General features: G+C 38.2%; 2 protein-coding genes across 4 annotated transcripts in view; one reads left to right on the top strand and one right to left on the bottom strand.

Annotated features, from left to right (window-relative positions):
• Window positions 1–6,660, bottom strand: part of LOC137985642 (methylmalonate-semialdehyde/malonate-semialdehyde dehydrogenase [acylating], mitochondrial-like) — a 15,072-nt gene extending 8,412 nt beyond the window's left edge. Inside the window, exons 1-12 of one of the 2 annotated variants that reach the window (XM_068833282.1) lie at window positions 6,534–6,660; window positions 4,379–4,435; window positions 3,895–3,969; window positions 3,240–3,401; window positions 3,074–3,152; window positions 2,228–2,351; window positions 1,842–1,872; window positions 1,013–1,160; window positions 588–652; window positions 407–463; window positions 247–306; window positions 1–120 (exon numbers count right to left, since the gene is read on the bottom strand). The exon at window positions 1–120 is cut by the window's left edge and continues 10 nt beyond it. In XM_068833282.1, the coding sequence (XP_068689383.1) occupies window positions 1–120; window positions 247–306; window positions 407–463; window positions 588–652; window positions 1,013–1,160; window positions 1,842–1,872; window positions 2,228–2,351; window positions 3,074–3,152; window positions 3,240–3,401; window positions 3,895–3,969; window positions 4,379–4,435; window positions 6,534–6,584 (1,029 nt within the window). In that variant the 5' untranslated portion in view covers window positions 6,585–6,660. Of the gene's footprint in view, window positions 121–246; window positions 307–406; window positions 464–587; window positions 653–1,012; window positions 1,161–1,841; window positions 1,873–2,227; window positions 2,352–3,073; window positions 3,153–3,239; window positions 3,402–3,894; window positions 3,970–4,378; window positions 4,436–5,823; window positions 5,952–6,533 lie in introns of those variants that run through there. The other variant, XM_068833283.1, reaches the window with a different exon arrangement.
• A 38-nt stretch (window positions 6,661–6,698) lies between these two features.
• LOC137985643 (ciliary microtubule associated protein 1A-like) overlaps window positions 6,699–17,500 on the top strand; it is an 11,069-nt gene continuing 267 nt past the window's right edge. Inside the window, exons 1-8 of one of the 2 annotated variants that reach the window (XM_068833285.1) lie at window positions 6,699–6,858; window positions 6,949–7,026; window positions 7,562–7,599; window positions 8,237–8,309; window positions 8,432–8,515; window positions 13,222–13,445; window positions 15,499–15,639; window positions 17,490–17,500. The exon at window positions 17,490–17,500 is cut by the window's right edge and continues 267 nt beyond it. In XM_068833285.1, coding sequence (XP_068689386.1) covers window positions 6,840–6,858; window positions 6,949–7,026; window positions 7,562–7,599; window positions 8,237–8,309; window positions 8,432–8,515; window positions 13,222–13,445; window positions 15,499–15,639; window positions 17,490–17,500 — 668 coding nt within the window. In that variant the 5' untranslated portion in view covers window positions 6,699–6,839. Of the gene's footprint in view, window positions 6,859–6,948; window positions 7,027–7,561; window positions 7,600–8,236; window positions 8,310–8,431; window positions 8,516–11,659; window positions 12,095–13,221; window positions 13,446–15,498; window positions 15,640–17,489 lie in introns of those variants that run through there. The other variant, XM_068833284.1, reaches the window with a different exon arrangement.

Below are 17,500 nucleotides of genomic sequence, written 5' to 3' on the forward strand. Positions count from 1 at the left end.
TTGAAGCTGTTTTGCTTTAGCAACAAGCTCTGGAATCCATTCTTGACTTTCACCAACAAATATGGCAGTTGTCAGAGCCATGCACCTCTGACCTGCAGCCCCAAAGGCTGCTCCAATGAGCTGCGAAAGACGAAAGCACTCAAAAAATTAACAGTCACATAACACGTGTTTCCACCACTGACCAGAAGTACAGACAATCAAATGTCAGGACAAACCACTGTGACAAGAAAATAAAATTAACCAAACCTGGTTGATTGTGTTCTCTTTGTTCGCATCAGGCATGACCACGCCATGGTTTTTGGCTCCCTTTGAAAACAATGGGAACAATCCAGTCACAGTACTGTTACGAGTTTATTTTATAAATGTGGGTATAATATTGAAATATTATTGTCAGTTCATGACTTACCATGTTAGACTGAACTCTCTTTCCATTCTTGGAGCCAGTTTCGTAAATGTATTTTCCCTTCAAGAAACAAAATTAATGTACATTGTTTGTATGTTTCACGAAAAACTTGCATAAACAATTTGGTGCTGGCTGGACCAATGAATTGACAAAGAAACTTGAGAAAATCAGGTAAGATACTTACAGCCTTATCAGAACCCACAAAGGAAATTGCTTTTATATCAGGATGCTCACAGATGAATCTGACGGCTAAATAACAACAAACAACCAATAGGAAATAGCTTTATTCCAAATTCTAGTTGATTTTCTTAATAAACTTTTTAAGATTTTTGAAAGGATTGGAAAAGAAAAAGGAGCCAGTGGTGATTTGTTAGAACAAAAATTGACAATAAAAAACTGTGATAAAAAGCTATGAAACACTTTAAGAAATTAAAAAATTGATGACATTTTGAACATGCATCTCTTGATTGATGATAGAACATTGAAACATCAACAGTTTTTGAAAAAGGGTTTTTAATTCTTATAAGGATACTCTTGATAAGTGTCATTGATAAGTGCCATTTGAACGAACATTCACAGAGTAAAATTATTTAATGACAGGATACATACGCTCAATAGTTCCATGGAATACATTAATGCAGCCATCTGGTATGCCTGCTTCTTGTGCAAGCTTCATGATAAACATGACAGCTCCAGGATTCCTCTCCGAAGGTTTCAGAACCATTGTGTTACCACAAACAAGTGCCATTGGAAACATCTGTTGAAGTTCAATAATAACACTGGTAATAATAATAATCATCATAACTATTACAAAATTCTCGAATCTGATTGGTTCTGTGCATGCCTATTTGACGCATAATTGGCCCGCGATCATGTGGGTGTCCAATTACAGGTATCCAATTTGAACAACTTCAAATTGGATACCTGTAATTGGACACCTACGCCTACCGCCTACGCTTGGATGGGGTATTTCTTTCTGTTTTCCTACTGTTTGTGAAATACATTGCAATTATTCAATTTGAATATAATTTTAACTTTTTCACACAAAAAGGTATTCAAAGAATTTTTGTCCTCGCATTTTGTTATAGTTATGATTAATAATTAGTAATAGGACTTAGTGTCGTACAATTCAGGGGTAATCATGCTTGTAATTTCAAAATATCTGCGTGCTCTGCCAATTTTGAAATTACTGACCTAATTACTCCCTGAATATTTTATTGTACTCAACTCAGTCCTATTTCTATTACTTATTATTATTTGTTAAACAAAAATACGAGTAAGTCAACTAACAGTGAAAAAACAAAACAAAACACTGAAACAGTGAAATGCACAGTGAAAAAAAAAAAAACAGTTAACAGTGAAATAAATGATAAAGGTGATGGAATGACTATGTTGATGACACAGATGACAACAGCAGTTACCGGTACATTACACTCACCCACAAGGGAATCATGGCTGGGAAATTGAACCTAGGAAAAGAAAAAAGGTCTAAGGTATTCCCATATTATAATTCCTTTACAACATCTTCCGCATTTACCCATGTATAAGGTCTTACTCCATTTAACAGCTCCGAAAATGGTTGGCAAGCATTGGTAAGAATAAAGACCTCACAGAATGTTATAAAAATGATGTCAAAATGCAGGAAATGCCACTTGAGAGAAAGTAAATTAATTTTGCAGATTTTCCTAGGGGGGGGGGGGGGGGAGGGACCCCCAGACACCCCTACAGGCTCGTGTCTACTTGCTTTCCCACTCTCCTCCAAGCTTTCTTTTCTATCGTACTACTTCTCCATGAATTCACTCTGCCTGACCACACAATACATACGGTGTGATTCCAGCACAGACACCGAGAGGAACTCTGTATGAATAAGTGTCCATGTCCTTGGTTATCTGAGAGACTGTTTCACCCATTTGTAATGAAGTGATTGAGCAGGCATGCTCTACAACCTCTAGAACACAAAATAATGAAATCAAGTTTTTACCAAACACTAGAAACGATAATCACAAAAAATAGTAATGGTGATCTATCATTCTAATTGAAGATACATTTAAACTACATAGTGCTGCAAAGTACATTGATATTAATATTATTCAAGGCTGCTGCCTAAGAAAATTTTAAAGGGGCCCTCAGAGCTAAACGCGGAGAACTTAGGAGCCCAGCACATGAAGTGAAAGGTGTTGCTGTGAAAAATTAAGGCACCCAGAGCTATTCTTTGGGAGCCCCAGGCTACCGGGCTCCTGTTAGGAAACAGCCTTGTAATATTATTATTTTAATATCATACAACTATACTGAAAGGTAAGTTGGCCACTAAGTAGCACTGGATATGACAGAATTAAAAATCATTGCTACATATCTCAGGAAATCTGTCAGAGCTTTCCAATTCTAGTCACGCAAGGTGAGAAAACAATCTCTGACACTCATGACCACTGGATAAGATTACAGGCCAGACAAGACCAGACCACTAATACATGTATCCAATATCTCAAGACCTTTTGCGGCAATTGAACACGTACAAGTACACTCTTCAGCGTAAGTTGTCTTCGCACTGTGTAGAGTTTCTATGGCAATGTTAGTGTTTCTCATTTTAACCCTTCTAAGCTAACTACATCCTGTTACAAATGTGTTCAGTCAAAGACACCCACATTTAGCCAACAATTAGCTCAAACTTACGAAGTCCTCTCTGTACACTGCCAAGAGCATCTAAAGTTGTTTTCCCCGTATCTGCTGTGATGAAGTCAGCAATTTCATTCTGTTGTAAACACCATAATGATTCAATACTAAGAAAGTTTGTATTTCATTGATCAGTAGTCATCAAATCACCAATCTGCCTCCTTACCATGTGTTTCTTCACAAGGTGCTGAAGGTTAAACATGACTTGTTGCCGTGAAAGAACAGATGTTTCAGACCAGGCAGGGAAAGCAGCCTTAGCTGCAGCAACAGCACCTTCCATCTCAGCTGTAGTTGTTTCTGGGCATCGAGAGATGACTTCGTTTGTGGCCTGAGGGGAAAAACTTTCATCACACATTTGAAAATTATCTTTGATATAAGGTGGGCCCTTCCATGAACAGACCTTTTGCCAAATAAATAATGTTATTGTTGACTACAAACATGATCATAAACTGTTGTCTGAAGACCACAGAGCCTGTGCCACACTAGCCTTGACCTGACACCCCATCAAGGAGAATCGATGTAGATCTATGGATGACGTAACTTGATTGAAGGGGTGAACATCAAACACTATGCCAGTCTTCGAAACAAGGTACAATCTATCCTTTCAAAGTGGAAACACAAAGGAAGGGCCCTTAGAATCTTTGTGGGTTAAATCCAGGCAACGCTTCCTTGCCTACCAAAATGTATTTAATATTCCTTTTACGCAGTGTCAAGGACAGTAAGACTTAAACGCCTTGCACAATGCTACACGTAGTTTTAGAATAAAGTATGGTACATGAGCATGACTAAATGTGTGATGCATAGACAGCCACAACACTTACAGGATTATGAATGTCAATCCACTTGTCTGTTCGTGATTCCACAAACTGGCCATTTATAAAGAGCTTGGTTGTAGGCTGTATGAAAACCGAACAAAGAACATGGCTGTTAGTTACATTTTGAAGTGTACAAACGAGCCACAGTTGTTAAATGGTGAAATTATTGTACACATGTGACATGGACATCTTTAACTCACACGTTGCATTTGACTTGAAAATAGTGAAAGAAAGGACAGGTTACAAAGGCCCTACCAGGTGAAAAGTCTAACAGCAACAAGGTTCTCAAAGAGTGACATGTACAAATAAAAAGATAATGAATGACAAGAATTCTGGTATGAGATAATGAGATGAACAAAGACTGAAACAAAGAGGTCTTGAAACATTTCCACCTTGCATTTCAAAATAGAGACAAGCAACATTGGACTTCCACCCTTGTAAGACCTCACTCATTAATAATAATAATAAATTACTGTAAAAAAAAACTTACGATTGCACCATTACTGTAATACTTGGCCTTGACGAAAGATTGTGTCAATGGAACAGTCTATGTTTTGGCAGACAAAAAGGAAGCAAACAAAAAAAAAAACAAATATTGAATGATTATATGTAACCACTTAATAACTAAGTACAACATAATTGAAGGCATTGTACTCTGTTACAGAAATTTACAGGACTACCCCTCCAAGAAAGGTGATCTGTAGCCCCTCCTTTTTTACTAGGAATGATCCCTTTTGTCAGTGAAATCCTGTCTTATGGCCACCTTGTTACTATGGCAACTTTTTTTTGGCCCAGCAAAATTGCCATACATTTTCTTATAGAAAAACCCTCGTTAGTATGGCCGACATCCACAATTTAAAATCCTAAAGGGTAGAATACTCTATAATTTCACCCCATTAATACCACCACTCACACTAAATTTGGAAAACCAAAACCCCTGTGACATGTCAATTTTTAACTGATTAAAGTGTAATGTGAGGTGCTAGTTTCTACCCATATGAACCATGTGAGCGTTAGCCCTACTAATGGAAATGGGCCCACACAAGGACAGAGGAAAACTCTGACCAGGGTGGGAATTGAACCCACGACCTTCAGGTTAGATCACTGCTGCTCTACCGACTGAGCTACAAGGTCGGACAAGCAGGCCGTGGGAACTGAAGATGTTAAAGTCACGGCAATGATCACGTACAAGTACAAGGAAGGGTTATGTTTTTACAATTCCCACCCTGGTGAGAGTTTTCCTCTGTCCTTGTACATGTGTGGGCCCATTTCCATTAGTAGGGCTAACGCTCACATGGTTCATATGGGGTAGAAACTAGCACTTCACATTACACTCTAATCAGTTAAGTCTGTTGAAATATAAGTGCTACATGGCCAATGTTAGTAAAAACGTAACCCTTCCTTGTACATATCAATTTTATTGACCTTTGTAATTTACCATGATGGTATCGAACAGCCGATTTACTTTATTAAGTACTGTCAGCAACACTCCTCCTCACCCAGTAAATCAAATTGAGAAGGGATTAGTCATTGCACTTTTCAACACAAACACAATTGATACTTAAGTCTTCGGGTTAGGTAATTACAATGGCTTCTGTTTCTTATAAGCATAGTAAGCTGAGCTGTTCTTGTTTTGATTTTAGGATGAGAAAATACAGTACACTTGACATTTTTCAGTGCTTTACCGAAGTTTCAAGTATTTTTTTCAATTACTGTATGTACATTCCTGTTGTTTATTAAAGAGAAAAGTTGTTCTTGAAGTGCGAATACAATTTTGTTACTATGGCTCTTTAGTTATGAATTTGACCCTACCCCAGTAATACGGCCACCCCATTAATAAGGCCATTTTTTGTGGGCCCGTTGATGACAGTATTAACAGGGTTCCACTGTATCAGAATGATCAAACAAGGGTTAGTTAGCGTTGGCAACCCTTACCTTGAATTACAGAAAACAATGGCGCAATGTAAAGTTGCTGACGGACAAACAGAAGAGTCAAAAAGAAATCTTTTGTTTTTACCTACCAACATGGCAGCAATAACCTGCCATAAAAACCACTTAGTCATGTATGGTGCAATGTTCACCGTTAACATGGTGCACGTGTTAATCATTCCAGCACACGTACAAGCTTATTGACACAATTTCAAACGAAATGTCACGTATTCTCATGCGATATTTTATAAATCCATATATCACCTTATTGCTTAACGTTCATTGTTCGCTAAAAACCTTTTTACCTATTTCAGGACAGTACCTTAACATCCTTATAAATGTACAAATAGACCAAGATCGGCATTTGTAATGAGTGCGATTGCAACAACAGTTTTGTTTACGCCTAAACCGATACAGACACCTTTAGTTAATGATTCATACATTATGAAGATCTTTGTACAACCAGGATCTTTTTAAGCACTAAGCGTGAATGAAAGAAAACCTCTGCAACCTGATACTCCACCTTAAGAAAAAACATTCATGAACAGTTGCGAAAAGTTTCATTCACGAGCACGATTTGGAGGGAAAAAAATGAACACACTGAATAAGACGTGAAGCACAGGAAAAAACTACTGTTGCTAACTGATGTGGTCCTTAGTTAAGCCTGAAACAAATCTTCTAAGCTCAGAATGTCATGTGCAACGTTGCGTTGTTACCTTTTTGCTGCTGGCAAGAGCACGCGATAAAAAGCAAGACGATTTCAGCATTTTGGGTCTATTACTACAGGCTGAGAATGCTTCGGCAAGGGCCTGAAAGCGTAGGGACTCTTAGCGTATCACGAGGGAGGGTCTGGGGGTATGACCTCACGTGACAAATTCAACCTCATTTTCGGAGCGAGGTTGTACTTGTTGGGTGCAGAAGTCAAATTTCTCTGCACTTGTTTGTCTTTTTATCTGCGCGTTTTAAAGCTTTAACTGCATTTTTATGCATTGTTTTGGACAGGATTGAGGTAAAAACGAAAAATGGATTCCCCTAGTCCAGGTTTGTAGTATTTTCGTGCTCACGATGCTGTTTTTTTCAAAGTTATTAATTTTGGGTGTCCGCTCATTTCTGTTGTTTACAAAATCACAGAATTGGATCAAAGCTTGCAAGGTCTTCTTAGTTTTGAACGATTAGACAGAGCTTCACCTGATTTGTGGCCCGAGCAAAGTAAGTTTTATTTATATTAAGGCAAGTCGTATAGACAGAAATGAGGAACTCTCTCTGATACTCTCTTTTTGTTATGAAAAGGTTGAGACGAAGAGTAACATGAATTTTAAGAACACGGCGGAAGAACGTACCCCAATAGCACGGTTTTATTTTGATTACCTGTTTTTTTTTTAAGTCGGTAGTATAAATACAAGTAAAATAATTTTAAAAATGTTTTCCAGCAGAACCATTAACTCAAATACTGAGGGACCTTTTTAAAACATTAATAATGTGGTTTTCATTTTGTATGATACACACTGAAGAAATCTTATTTTCGTGCTCAGGAAGCCTAATCTGATTCCCCCTTCCCCCCCCCCCCCCCCCCCCCCCCCCGCCGAATTACTGAATCAGTGCAATCGGTATTTAAAGGATGGCGTTTGCTCCTACTGTGTCTCAACCATGCTCTTTATATACCTATGTACATCATGGTACCTGCCATTTATGTCAACTTACGTTTTCTAGGTGTAATACATGTATGTTTAATCTTTCTTAACAGTTCCTGGAGTGTCAGATTTTGCATCTTTAGCTGTCAGTGTAAGTTTTGCAATGTTAACACCATCTAGATCCACTCAACGTCGGCTTTAAATTTGTGTTTGAGATTGTTCTTTGGCTTTGTTGATGTCACGATTGATTGACTTTGCTTTACGTTGAAAAATCCCAGACATTGAGGTAGCTGTGAACCTGTGGCTCTCTTAAATTTTTTGTCTGACACAAGCACTACCAAATCTAATGCATTAATGATAATGATAATAATAATAATAATAATGATGATGATGATGATGATGATGATCATCATCATCATCATCATCATCAGTAGTAGTAGTAGTAGTAGTAGTAGTAGTAGTAGTAGTAGCAGTAGTAGTAGTAGTAGTAGTAGTAGTAGTAGTAGTAGTAGTAGTAGTAGTAGTATGCCAGGAGCACAGAGTAATCAGACAACTGATTTCATGACGATTGATAGCAATGTTGCATTTAGCATGCATGTTGATAGTAATGTATTCAGTGGCTGTGTTCTAAAGATGTGCTCTGTTGATCTCTGTTTCTGCGTCAATATTGTTTTCTATTGATTCAGTTTTGATGTCCTTTCTACATGTAGTTGATCAATACACATTGCAGGTCTATATACATGTATAAACCAACAGGAATGTTGATACTGTTGTCTTCTTTTCTTTAGCCATTTTCTTTAACAAACTCTCCTCCAAAATGGCTCGCTGAACTAGAGAAGGATGATATGGACATGTTGCAAGGTATGGAGTGTAAATATTTTTCATCGTTAAATACGTATCATTGTTCCTTTAGGGGAATTAAGGATCTTGTTAGACTTAAGAGGAGATTCATGATGACACAGTAAAATGATTTCATTTTCCAGAGTTTGGAAGTCTTACCACATCTCAACTCATGGAGAAAGTTCGAGGTCTGCAAAATCTTGCATTTCAACTTGGTTTGGATGAAGGTAAATTTAATTAGGTACTTGGTATTGGATCAATAATATTAAAGTAATTTGCATACAGGAAAAGGGGCATAGCTTTTGCTCCAATAATTTGATCAACACTATTTTGGAAAATCTAATCTATGCCCACCAAAAAGATAGCTCTAACTTAATGGGCTAATTATTTGAACTCAGACAAGGGTTTCCCATTGACAAGTATTAAAAATATCCGGCATTAGACATGTCTAGTAAAATCTGTTTGATGTCTCTCTCTGGAGGGGAAGGGCATCTACAGGTACTCATCAAAAGGGTGAGGCGAAATCGCGTGGGTGGGTGGTGGGTCGATATATATTAGCTCCCTCAGCGCTCAGTCCAAATTTGTCTTAGGTCTTAGGTCTTGTCTGTTTTGAGAATTTCCACTCATTGATTTTAAAAAGGGTTAGGGTTAGGGTTAGGGTTTAGAAAAAACCCATGACCCACGAGTTATGACCCACCCACCCACACCGATCAGACACTCTCTCATTAAAACAACACACTCAGTTAGTGATACTGCATTGCTGACGTAATTAAGTCGAGAAAAAGAACAAGGCCAATATCGAACAAGCTTGGCCAATAAAGCATTTAGTATATGGGATAAAACACCAAAAAATGATCTGTGATCAAGATTGCGGGACCAAGCAAGAAATCCTGAGCAGGCAAGATAGCTTCATCTTGCTTGCTCGGATAGCCAATCACGGTGTGGGATTTGGTTCATCTTGCCCACTCACGGAGCTAGTCATGTAATAAGAACTGAAAATGTTCAGCCTAAATAAAATTTAATATTACATGTAGAAAGCATGATCTTACTGCTTGCTCTGGTTTTTGGTCTTGGTAGCGCTCAAACCCTCAGTCTCCTGCAACGTAGTGTAAGGCTTTATAATAATACATGTAACATTATTATTATTATTTAGTACTATAATTTTGTCATGGTAGTTTAAATCAATGATGACAGAAGAGTCATTTTTATGGCAAGTTTTAGGGAACAGTAAAGTTGTCTTACCTGATTTTCCTGTTTCTTGATTACCTTTAGCACGAGAAATGACCCGGGGCAAGTTTTTAAACATCTTGGAAAAAGTCAATTCAGGAAGACGCTAGAATGGTTAAAGCTTTTAAAGTTTAACTTACACAACTTTGCTGTACTTTGTTTCCTTCTACTCTAAGACTTGTTATCTAAGTTAGTAGAGCTTCCTAGCAACTTGTAGACAAGACTGTACATGTAAATTGTTGTGTTAGAATACTATTACAGAAGTGTTTGGGCAATAAAATCCATCACAGACGAAATAAATTAAAATAACGATGTTTGAAAAGTCTGTGATCATTAATCATATTACTCCAAAAACCAAAAAGTTAATCCATTTTGTTAGAGTCTTCACGTTGTATCTTTCATGGCAGGTGAAAAATAATAAGTACGGTATATTCTATTTTTTTAGAGAGTGGAAAGGTACTGTAGGTGGAAACAAACTTGCATAAAATAAAAGGTGCTCATGTTAAGTCCTATGTAGTCTCTCTTCTTATCATTTCCTAATCAGCCAGCTTTCTTTATTTTTCTTTTTGTTGGACAAAATTTGCATCTAACCTCTTTCAGACAATCCCCAATTAGGCCTGAAAGTCTTTGTGTGAAATTTAATTGTATCTTTGTCATCCAACATTTAAGTCTGAAATAGTAAGCATAATCTTAGGACATCACCAATGAAGGACAGTGCCTACTGAATCAAAGGTATTTTTGTGCTGTTTGCTGAAATTATATGCCAAAAAAAGGGGGTCTTAACGAGTGTTATTGAAATCCATAATTAAAGAAAATTGGGGGTAACCAAGCATTTTTCAAAGATGTGAATCAACAATATTAAATTAAATGTATAAAGCTTTAAATTACAAAAAAATAATGTGACAGAATCCACATATCTTAGCCTGTGCATTGAGAATGAGGGGCGACGAAATATAATGGTAAAAATATGCAAGACTCGGCGAGATGAGGAGACCCTTCTTTGTGAATCCGAGACCGAAACATGCAAGACTTCACACTGAAACAAATGCAAAGGCTGTCGAGATTTCAAGATTGGATTCAAGATTGGATTCATTCACCACCCCTAGAAAATGGTAGCAAAAAAATTTAATTTAACAGTGTTATCACACCCAGTTTTGACAGAATTTGATTATATTTGGTTAAAATAATTTGTATGTCAGTCAAAGTCTAAAAACGTTTTTGAGATTTGCCAGTTTTGTGTGTCAAACTGACATGCCATTAGCATTGCCATAGCAACCCAAGTGCAAGAATTGCTTCTCTCACTTGTCATTAGACTTGTTTACACATTTGACTCGAGATTACCAACTTTCTTTTATTGAGCGTGATATTAATCCTTAAAGTTAGATTATATTTTGTTTTGCTGTAACAGTGTTAAATGCACTGTATGGTAAAAATTGTATTCCACGCCAACCTATAAATTTTATGTATGGGGCTCAAAGATAGAAGAGAGCATTATAGTCTTTTTGGACACTTACTTGTATTTGATTTGAGAGCAAATGCTGTGCCCTGGAAATTTACATTGCTGCCTTTGTTAAGTCAATAAAGCCTGATAAGAAAATGAAGCCATGTTTTCCGAATTGCTGTTACTAGCAGTAAAACTTGCAAATCATTTGTAAAAAAATATATATTTTAATGAAAGGGTTTTGGAATGGTATATAAGGCATCTTTGAAAAGTTGATTTAGTCATTGTGAATGAAAGCTTTATGTATCGGGAAACAGGTGGCAAGCAATTTTAATCTTTCTTACTGTTATTTCCCTTTGTTTGCAGTCTTTTTTTAACGCGGCACTTAAAAACATAACGAATAAAATCAACATCTCGTCTTTGATTTGAAAAGATAATGAATTTAACAGCAGCTCTCCATTGTCAAGACGATTTGTCCTTTTTGTGTTATTATCTAAGCACCTATTCTTATGAATTTTAGTTAAGTAATCATCACAGCTGAGCCGCTCTGATTTGATTGGTTAGAAAAGTCATACACTGGTGATCAATTGGCCTTGCGTGACAGGAACAAAATCTATGAAGTGTCAAATTTCGCTCATCATTCCATTCCTTAGCGATAAAGAGAAGGTTTCGTGTTTACGGTTTCGTCGCGGCAGTTTCGCTTTTTTTTCCACGAAAATTAAAACTCCCTTTGTTTTGAAAGACTTTGAGTTGGCCGAAGGACACGCTAACAAAGTTTTGCCGGAAGAAAGAGGAAGTTTTAGCGGAGTTTTTGCTGCAGAAGTTGCGTAAACTTTAGTCGCTATGGCCACCCAGACGAGACCTCGAGTTCCAATCGCGGCGATGTTTAGCGGCCCAGGCTCTGGCGCTTATCTTCTACCAGGGACAACGGGCTTCAATCAGCACGATTACTCAAAACGGATGAATCCAGCGTACTCTTTTGGGTATCGAACCATCGTGATCAAGCCTTCTTATACGCCGGGTCCTGCCGCTTATGCCATCGACAAAGGTTTAACTCGCACTGGGCCGGACGGATCGTCGAAATACTCTTTCAAAGATCGAACGAGACTTGGGGGATCGTTTCAAACTCCAGCGCCTTGTGAGTGCACATTTCGTTTTAGCTTCAAATGACACTTCAGTGTCAATAACTATAGGTACACATGGAATGATAATAATGCGTCCTTAGAAACAGCTTTTTCCACATTACAACTGCGTTTATCATGAAATGATCCTTTATCAATCGGCCAAATGTTGCGCATTTTCAGGGACACGTTTTTTTTTTTTTTTAAGCGTTTGACTGCGTTTAATTGATGTTTAGGCCATTGAACTCCAAAACAGGAGATTACATTATTATGACCGTGGCAGATGAGGCATGACGGCCAAAATCTTCGCCTTCGCCGCAGCAATTCCAGGAAATATCACGTACACTTAACAAATTGTCATAAAGCTCTAAATTAATTTCACCAAGTTACACTCAATCATCTTATTACATCTCCTGCAACTCCCTTGCTACCAATAAAAAGTTGTCCTTATTGGAGATAATTGCTTCCCCTTCCCACCTACCCATGGCAAAATTCCTGCCAGCTCAAGAAAATCATTGATCTATTTCCAGTCCCTAGTTTTTTAGCCCTTACTTGTTACTAAATCTCTGATTTTCAAAAGCCTCTTTGTGATATCCAAGACTAACCATACTCTTTTCACAAGCAAAATTGTAGTTTCTAAAGAAACCAATAGCAAAGCTCCTCCGCACATATATAAAGTAACCTACAACAATTCCTCTATTCGATCCGATAAAGGGCTAACGCTCAAAATGTCAGCTTTCCAAATTTTTTCACGGTGGTTGTTAGACCTTTATCAACTCCTTTGATAAAATCAATTTCTCTTTCACAAAGCACTTGACTTGTTTTGCCTTTTTGAGTCTGGTGTATTCCATCCCTGAAGTCTTAAGTTGGAAGTTTTCAGTGATGATATGCGAAACAGTTGGCTGCTGCTTGTCATAAAAGCATGAAAATTATGTTATTCTACCTCATCTTTCTCTTTTGAAAAGTTACTTGGTACCTGCTGCTAACACACAAGAAATGAACTCATATCAAAGGAGTTTCTTTTATTTTATGCTTAATCTCTCTGTTTACTTTTTTCTAGCATTCACTGCTCAGTTATTTGATATTTTTTGTAATTTAATTAAATTTACTTTCTAATATTCCATTTGCTTCGATATTTTTCAAGGGGATTATAGTCCTGAGAAACACCCAGTGATGAAACAGTCATCACCTCCCATCTTCTCTTTTGGCTCCCGCACAGCGCTTGGGAAGAAAGACAACTTTCCTAGTCCCAATAGCTACAGCCTACCAGCCGTCCTTGGTAGCAAAGCTGTGGGAAAAACATCTGCTCCTTCATACAGCATGACAGGGAGATCAAAGATTGGAAGTTTTCATGAGGACTTACAGAAGGTCTGTGCATTAAGCAGAGTTTTATATTTTAATGTGTGGCCATTTTTGAGTGGCTAAATCCTTTGAACATTGCCCCTCCGAATACACTTTAATAAACTGAAAGGGGGAGGAACAGTAGCTTCATGGTTAGTGCTGTGTGACTCCGGATCGAGTGGTCCGGGTTCGGGTCCTGGCCGGGGACATTATGTTGTGTTGTGTTCTTGGGCAAGACACTTAACTCTCACGGTGCCTCTCTCCACCCAGGTGTATAAATGGGCAGGGCTGTCATTAGGGGCTGTAACCCGTAACACCTGTTACGGCTGAGCCCAGTCAATGTTACGGGTGATGGTTGCTGCAGAATGAATATTCATGGTGCAAAACAAATTGAAATTTATTTATAAACATTTACCTTCTACAGAAAATATAATTACTGCCTTGTGTTGTCTGTGTTCCTGATTCTAAGACGTGCTTTTAATAAAAATCCAAACATTTTCTGTAAGAAACCTTTGAAGAACACCCCCGATCGATCGTTGTTGGGTTCCAACGCCATTTTTTTCAGTAACAAAATCATCAATGCATCGTACTTGAAATAAATGGGATTCCACTAACCACTTTTCAAGGTTCTGTGATGCATGACCATTTCCACATGGTTAGTAAATATCTTTATTCATTGTGAAGTTTATCGTTTTGCCCTGTTTTATTTTCATCACTTTTTGATTGATTGCACCTCAGAGGGCTGGAAAATGCATTTCCGAGGTTCTAATTTGAAGACTTTTCTGGTGGAGCATGCCCCAAGACCCCCCTAGGGGCTCTAGCCCTTCGGGCCTTCCTTTACATGGCCTTTGACCATTTATTTACATGTTACGGGTGAAATCTTGAGTGCTACACCTGCTTCAAAACTTAATGACAACCCTGTAAATGGGTACCAGCAAGTTAATGCTGGGGGTAACCCTGTAATGGACTGGCATCCCATCCAGGATGGGGGTAGAAATACTCCTAGTCGCTTCATGCTACTGAAACCACGATAACCTCCAACCTGATGGACCACTGGAGTGTATGCAGACTTTACCTTTATTCAAAGAAGCATTAGCTTTGCTAGCCATCCTTGTATAGACTGTAGTCATAAATGGTGGCCAAGAAATTATTCTTTTGTCTTTATGCTAATCGTCCTCACTAGCCTCGTTAACAGGAACAAAATTCAAAAGAATTTTTGCTCCAAAGTGAGGCTAGTGATTAGCACAAAGACAAAAGAATTATAATTTCTTACCTGCCATTTATGAATACAGTCTATTCAGTTGTCAAAAAATCATCAGGAATTCATGACTTCCTAATGATCTTGTCAAAGTGCAGTGTTTATTGAAGACTTGTCTCTATTTTTAAGGGCCATGCTTAAGGTGTGATAATTTGTCCCAACCAACCACAGATCAAAAACTGCGGTCTCACAGTTACTTACATGTAGGCAGGTGTGTTCCTATTCTGCACATCTGGTGGGAAGAAAATGGAAGTCAAATTAACTGAAGCTAATGCAAGAAAAAACTTGATGTATAGGATGGTACTAATGGGAGTTGAGGTCTCATCATCAATCGTCAGACATGTTGAGATATAATCTGCACCAACAAAACCTCCTAGCATTTTAACAGGGGCTGCGGCATACATTTGAAAGTAGGGGTTGGGCTTTAAAGTGGCGGTGTAAATTACTAAGTCCTTGATCAAGCCAAAAACAATGCCATAGTTGGGGGCAAGCCCCCCCCCCCCCCCCCAGCCCCAGGGGGTAAGGGAAAGAAGATTAATGTGATTGAGAGACAAAGACCCAAGAAGTACCTTTTTTGATTGCCTTGCATCTAGGTCACAAGATTTCAATCTATAATGAATAAGTTGAAAATCAACACAGAGACCATCAGAAAGCACATTATCTTTACATTGGTCACTCAGTTGGCTTTATAGGTCCCTAGAGTAAAGGTGCTTTTTCTTATTTTTTTTTAGTAAAAACAAGCTAGGAAGTTATAGGCTAGGGTGATAGAGAGTTTAAAAACTTGGTTGACTGTGTCATTATTTTTTTTTTATATTGCTGTAGACACCTGGTGCTGGTACTTATAAAGTGGTTGATCCAAATGTTAACAAGCACAGGAGTCCAAGCTATTCTATGAATGCACGCAGTTATCCTCCAGGAGATACCACTTTAAAACCTGGGCCTGGGGCTTATTCACCACAGCAGGTAAATAAATGGCAAGACAATAATATCATATAGAGAAGGAAACAGTGTTTGAGATACCGTATTTACTCGAATAAGCGCCGCCCTTGATTAAGCGCCGCCCTCAAATAAGCGCCGCTTCTGGGACAAAAAAGTTAATAAGCGCCGCGGTCGCCAATGCAGCGCTTATTCGAGGAATTTCGTATAACCAGGAAAAACACTATAAATTGTTCCACAACGACAAAGGAGTTTGCTCTCACCGCTGATATTTTCGCTCTCGTTATCATGAAACTCTCGGGTTTTTTTCACCGCATGAATTTGTCTCGTAATTCTAGATTTACTATCAGTTTAGTGTCAGTCCACAGGAAAATTAACAGATAGAAAGTGTACCGTTGAATAAAAATTTAGAAAAAAGTAAAATTTGTCTAGTACAATGTTTAAATAAGCGCCGCCCTCAAATAAGCGCCGCAGCGCTTATTCGAATAAATACAAGCCACAGAGGAAGGTGTACAGGTACCTCGACCTGTAGAAAACCTGAGTAATTTCCAATGCGAGATGAAACATTTCTTTAAGTTTGAACTCTGTCAGTTAGGTGACCTTAATTAGGCAACAGCTTAACCCGCTGAACCCTCAGCCCTGTTGATGAGGAAAAATCGTCTGGCATTGGACAGAGTAAAGTCAGGGATGCCAACCTCTGGAGATATTTTCCATCCGGTCTCCCCAACCCCCCCCCCCCCCCCCCCTCATCCCCTACGATTAACTCAACCCATTCCCCCTTACCCCAAAAAATGCACTCACCTACCCCTTCCACCCCAGCAGTCCTTCAGAATACAAGAATAATCTGTTTTGAACAGGAAATTTGCAGGAAAACAGAGCACTTATGTCGAGAATTTTTATTAGTTAAACGGAAAGATCTGTTCAATCAATTGTTTATACAGACTTGCCACAAGTTGACCTCACGATAATCCCAGGAGAAAATGTTTTGGCGAGCGAATCGTGATTTTTACTACACGAATTTATATGGCTGTGATAACAAACAGAGTTTTGTTTTGTTCAGAGATGAAGAAATGCATTAAAACAATGAAACGAGTTTGAAAAAAATCCAGTTTTTTTTAACTTGGGGATACAATTTGAGCCTCCAATGGAGCAAAGTCTTTAAAATGTTCAGAGTTGTTTTTATCAGGGAGATTTGATGACCCGTACGGGAGACCGGGAGATTCGTTCCGTATCCAGGAGACTCCCGGACAATGCGGGAGAGTTGGCATGTATGTAAAATCTGTCAAGTCTCACCCCCAGCGGACAATAGGAAAAGAATTTTCATAGCTTTCTCAAAATTTTAAGGGTGCGTTCAATTGACCCTGTTCCGGAATAAGAATACGTGGAGTGATGATATAAAACTATATGTTTGGCGTTTTGAAGCAACAAGGATAATAAAGATATTTTAGCAGAAGTTTGACAATTTTAATGTGAATCTCCATAAAAGTGCAGGACTTCTATCTTCTATTCCATGTTCCATGGAATACGGTCAATCGAACGGGCCCAAAGAAAATGACGAAATCTTTGAGTTTGTAAAATATGTTTCGACAGAAACTTCTGCCATCCTCAGTTAGCCAGAATACACAGCAACGGAAGCTTAATGTATAATAAATAGAAAATGCTAATGTGAAAAATAGTAACAACGGAATGAAATAAATTCATCTTCCATCACTTTGTATTCTGACTAACTGAGGATGGCAGAAGTTTCTGTTGAAACATGTTTTACAAACTCAAAGATTTCATAGTTTTCTTAAAATTATTTACATGTCTGCTACTATCAACACCATTTCTCAAAATGAAAATGACATATTCACTGACCCTTTCTTTTTTTATCGCAGCACTGGGCGCA

This window comes from Montipora foliosa, chromosome 14, assembly GCF_036669935.1.
Source record: "Montipora foliosa isolate CH-2021 chromosome 14, ASM3666993v2, whole genome shotgun sequence".
NCBI lineage: Eukaryota > Metazoa > Cnidaria > Anthozoa > Scleractinia > Acroporidae > Montipora > Montipora foliosa.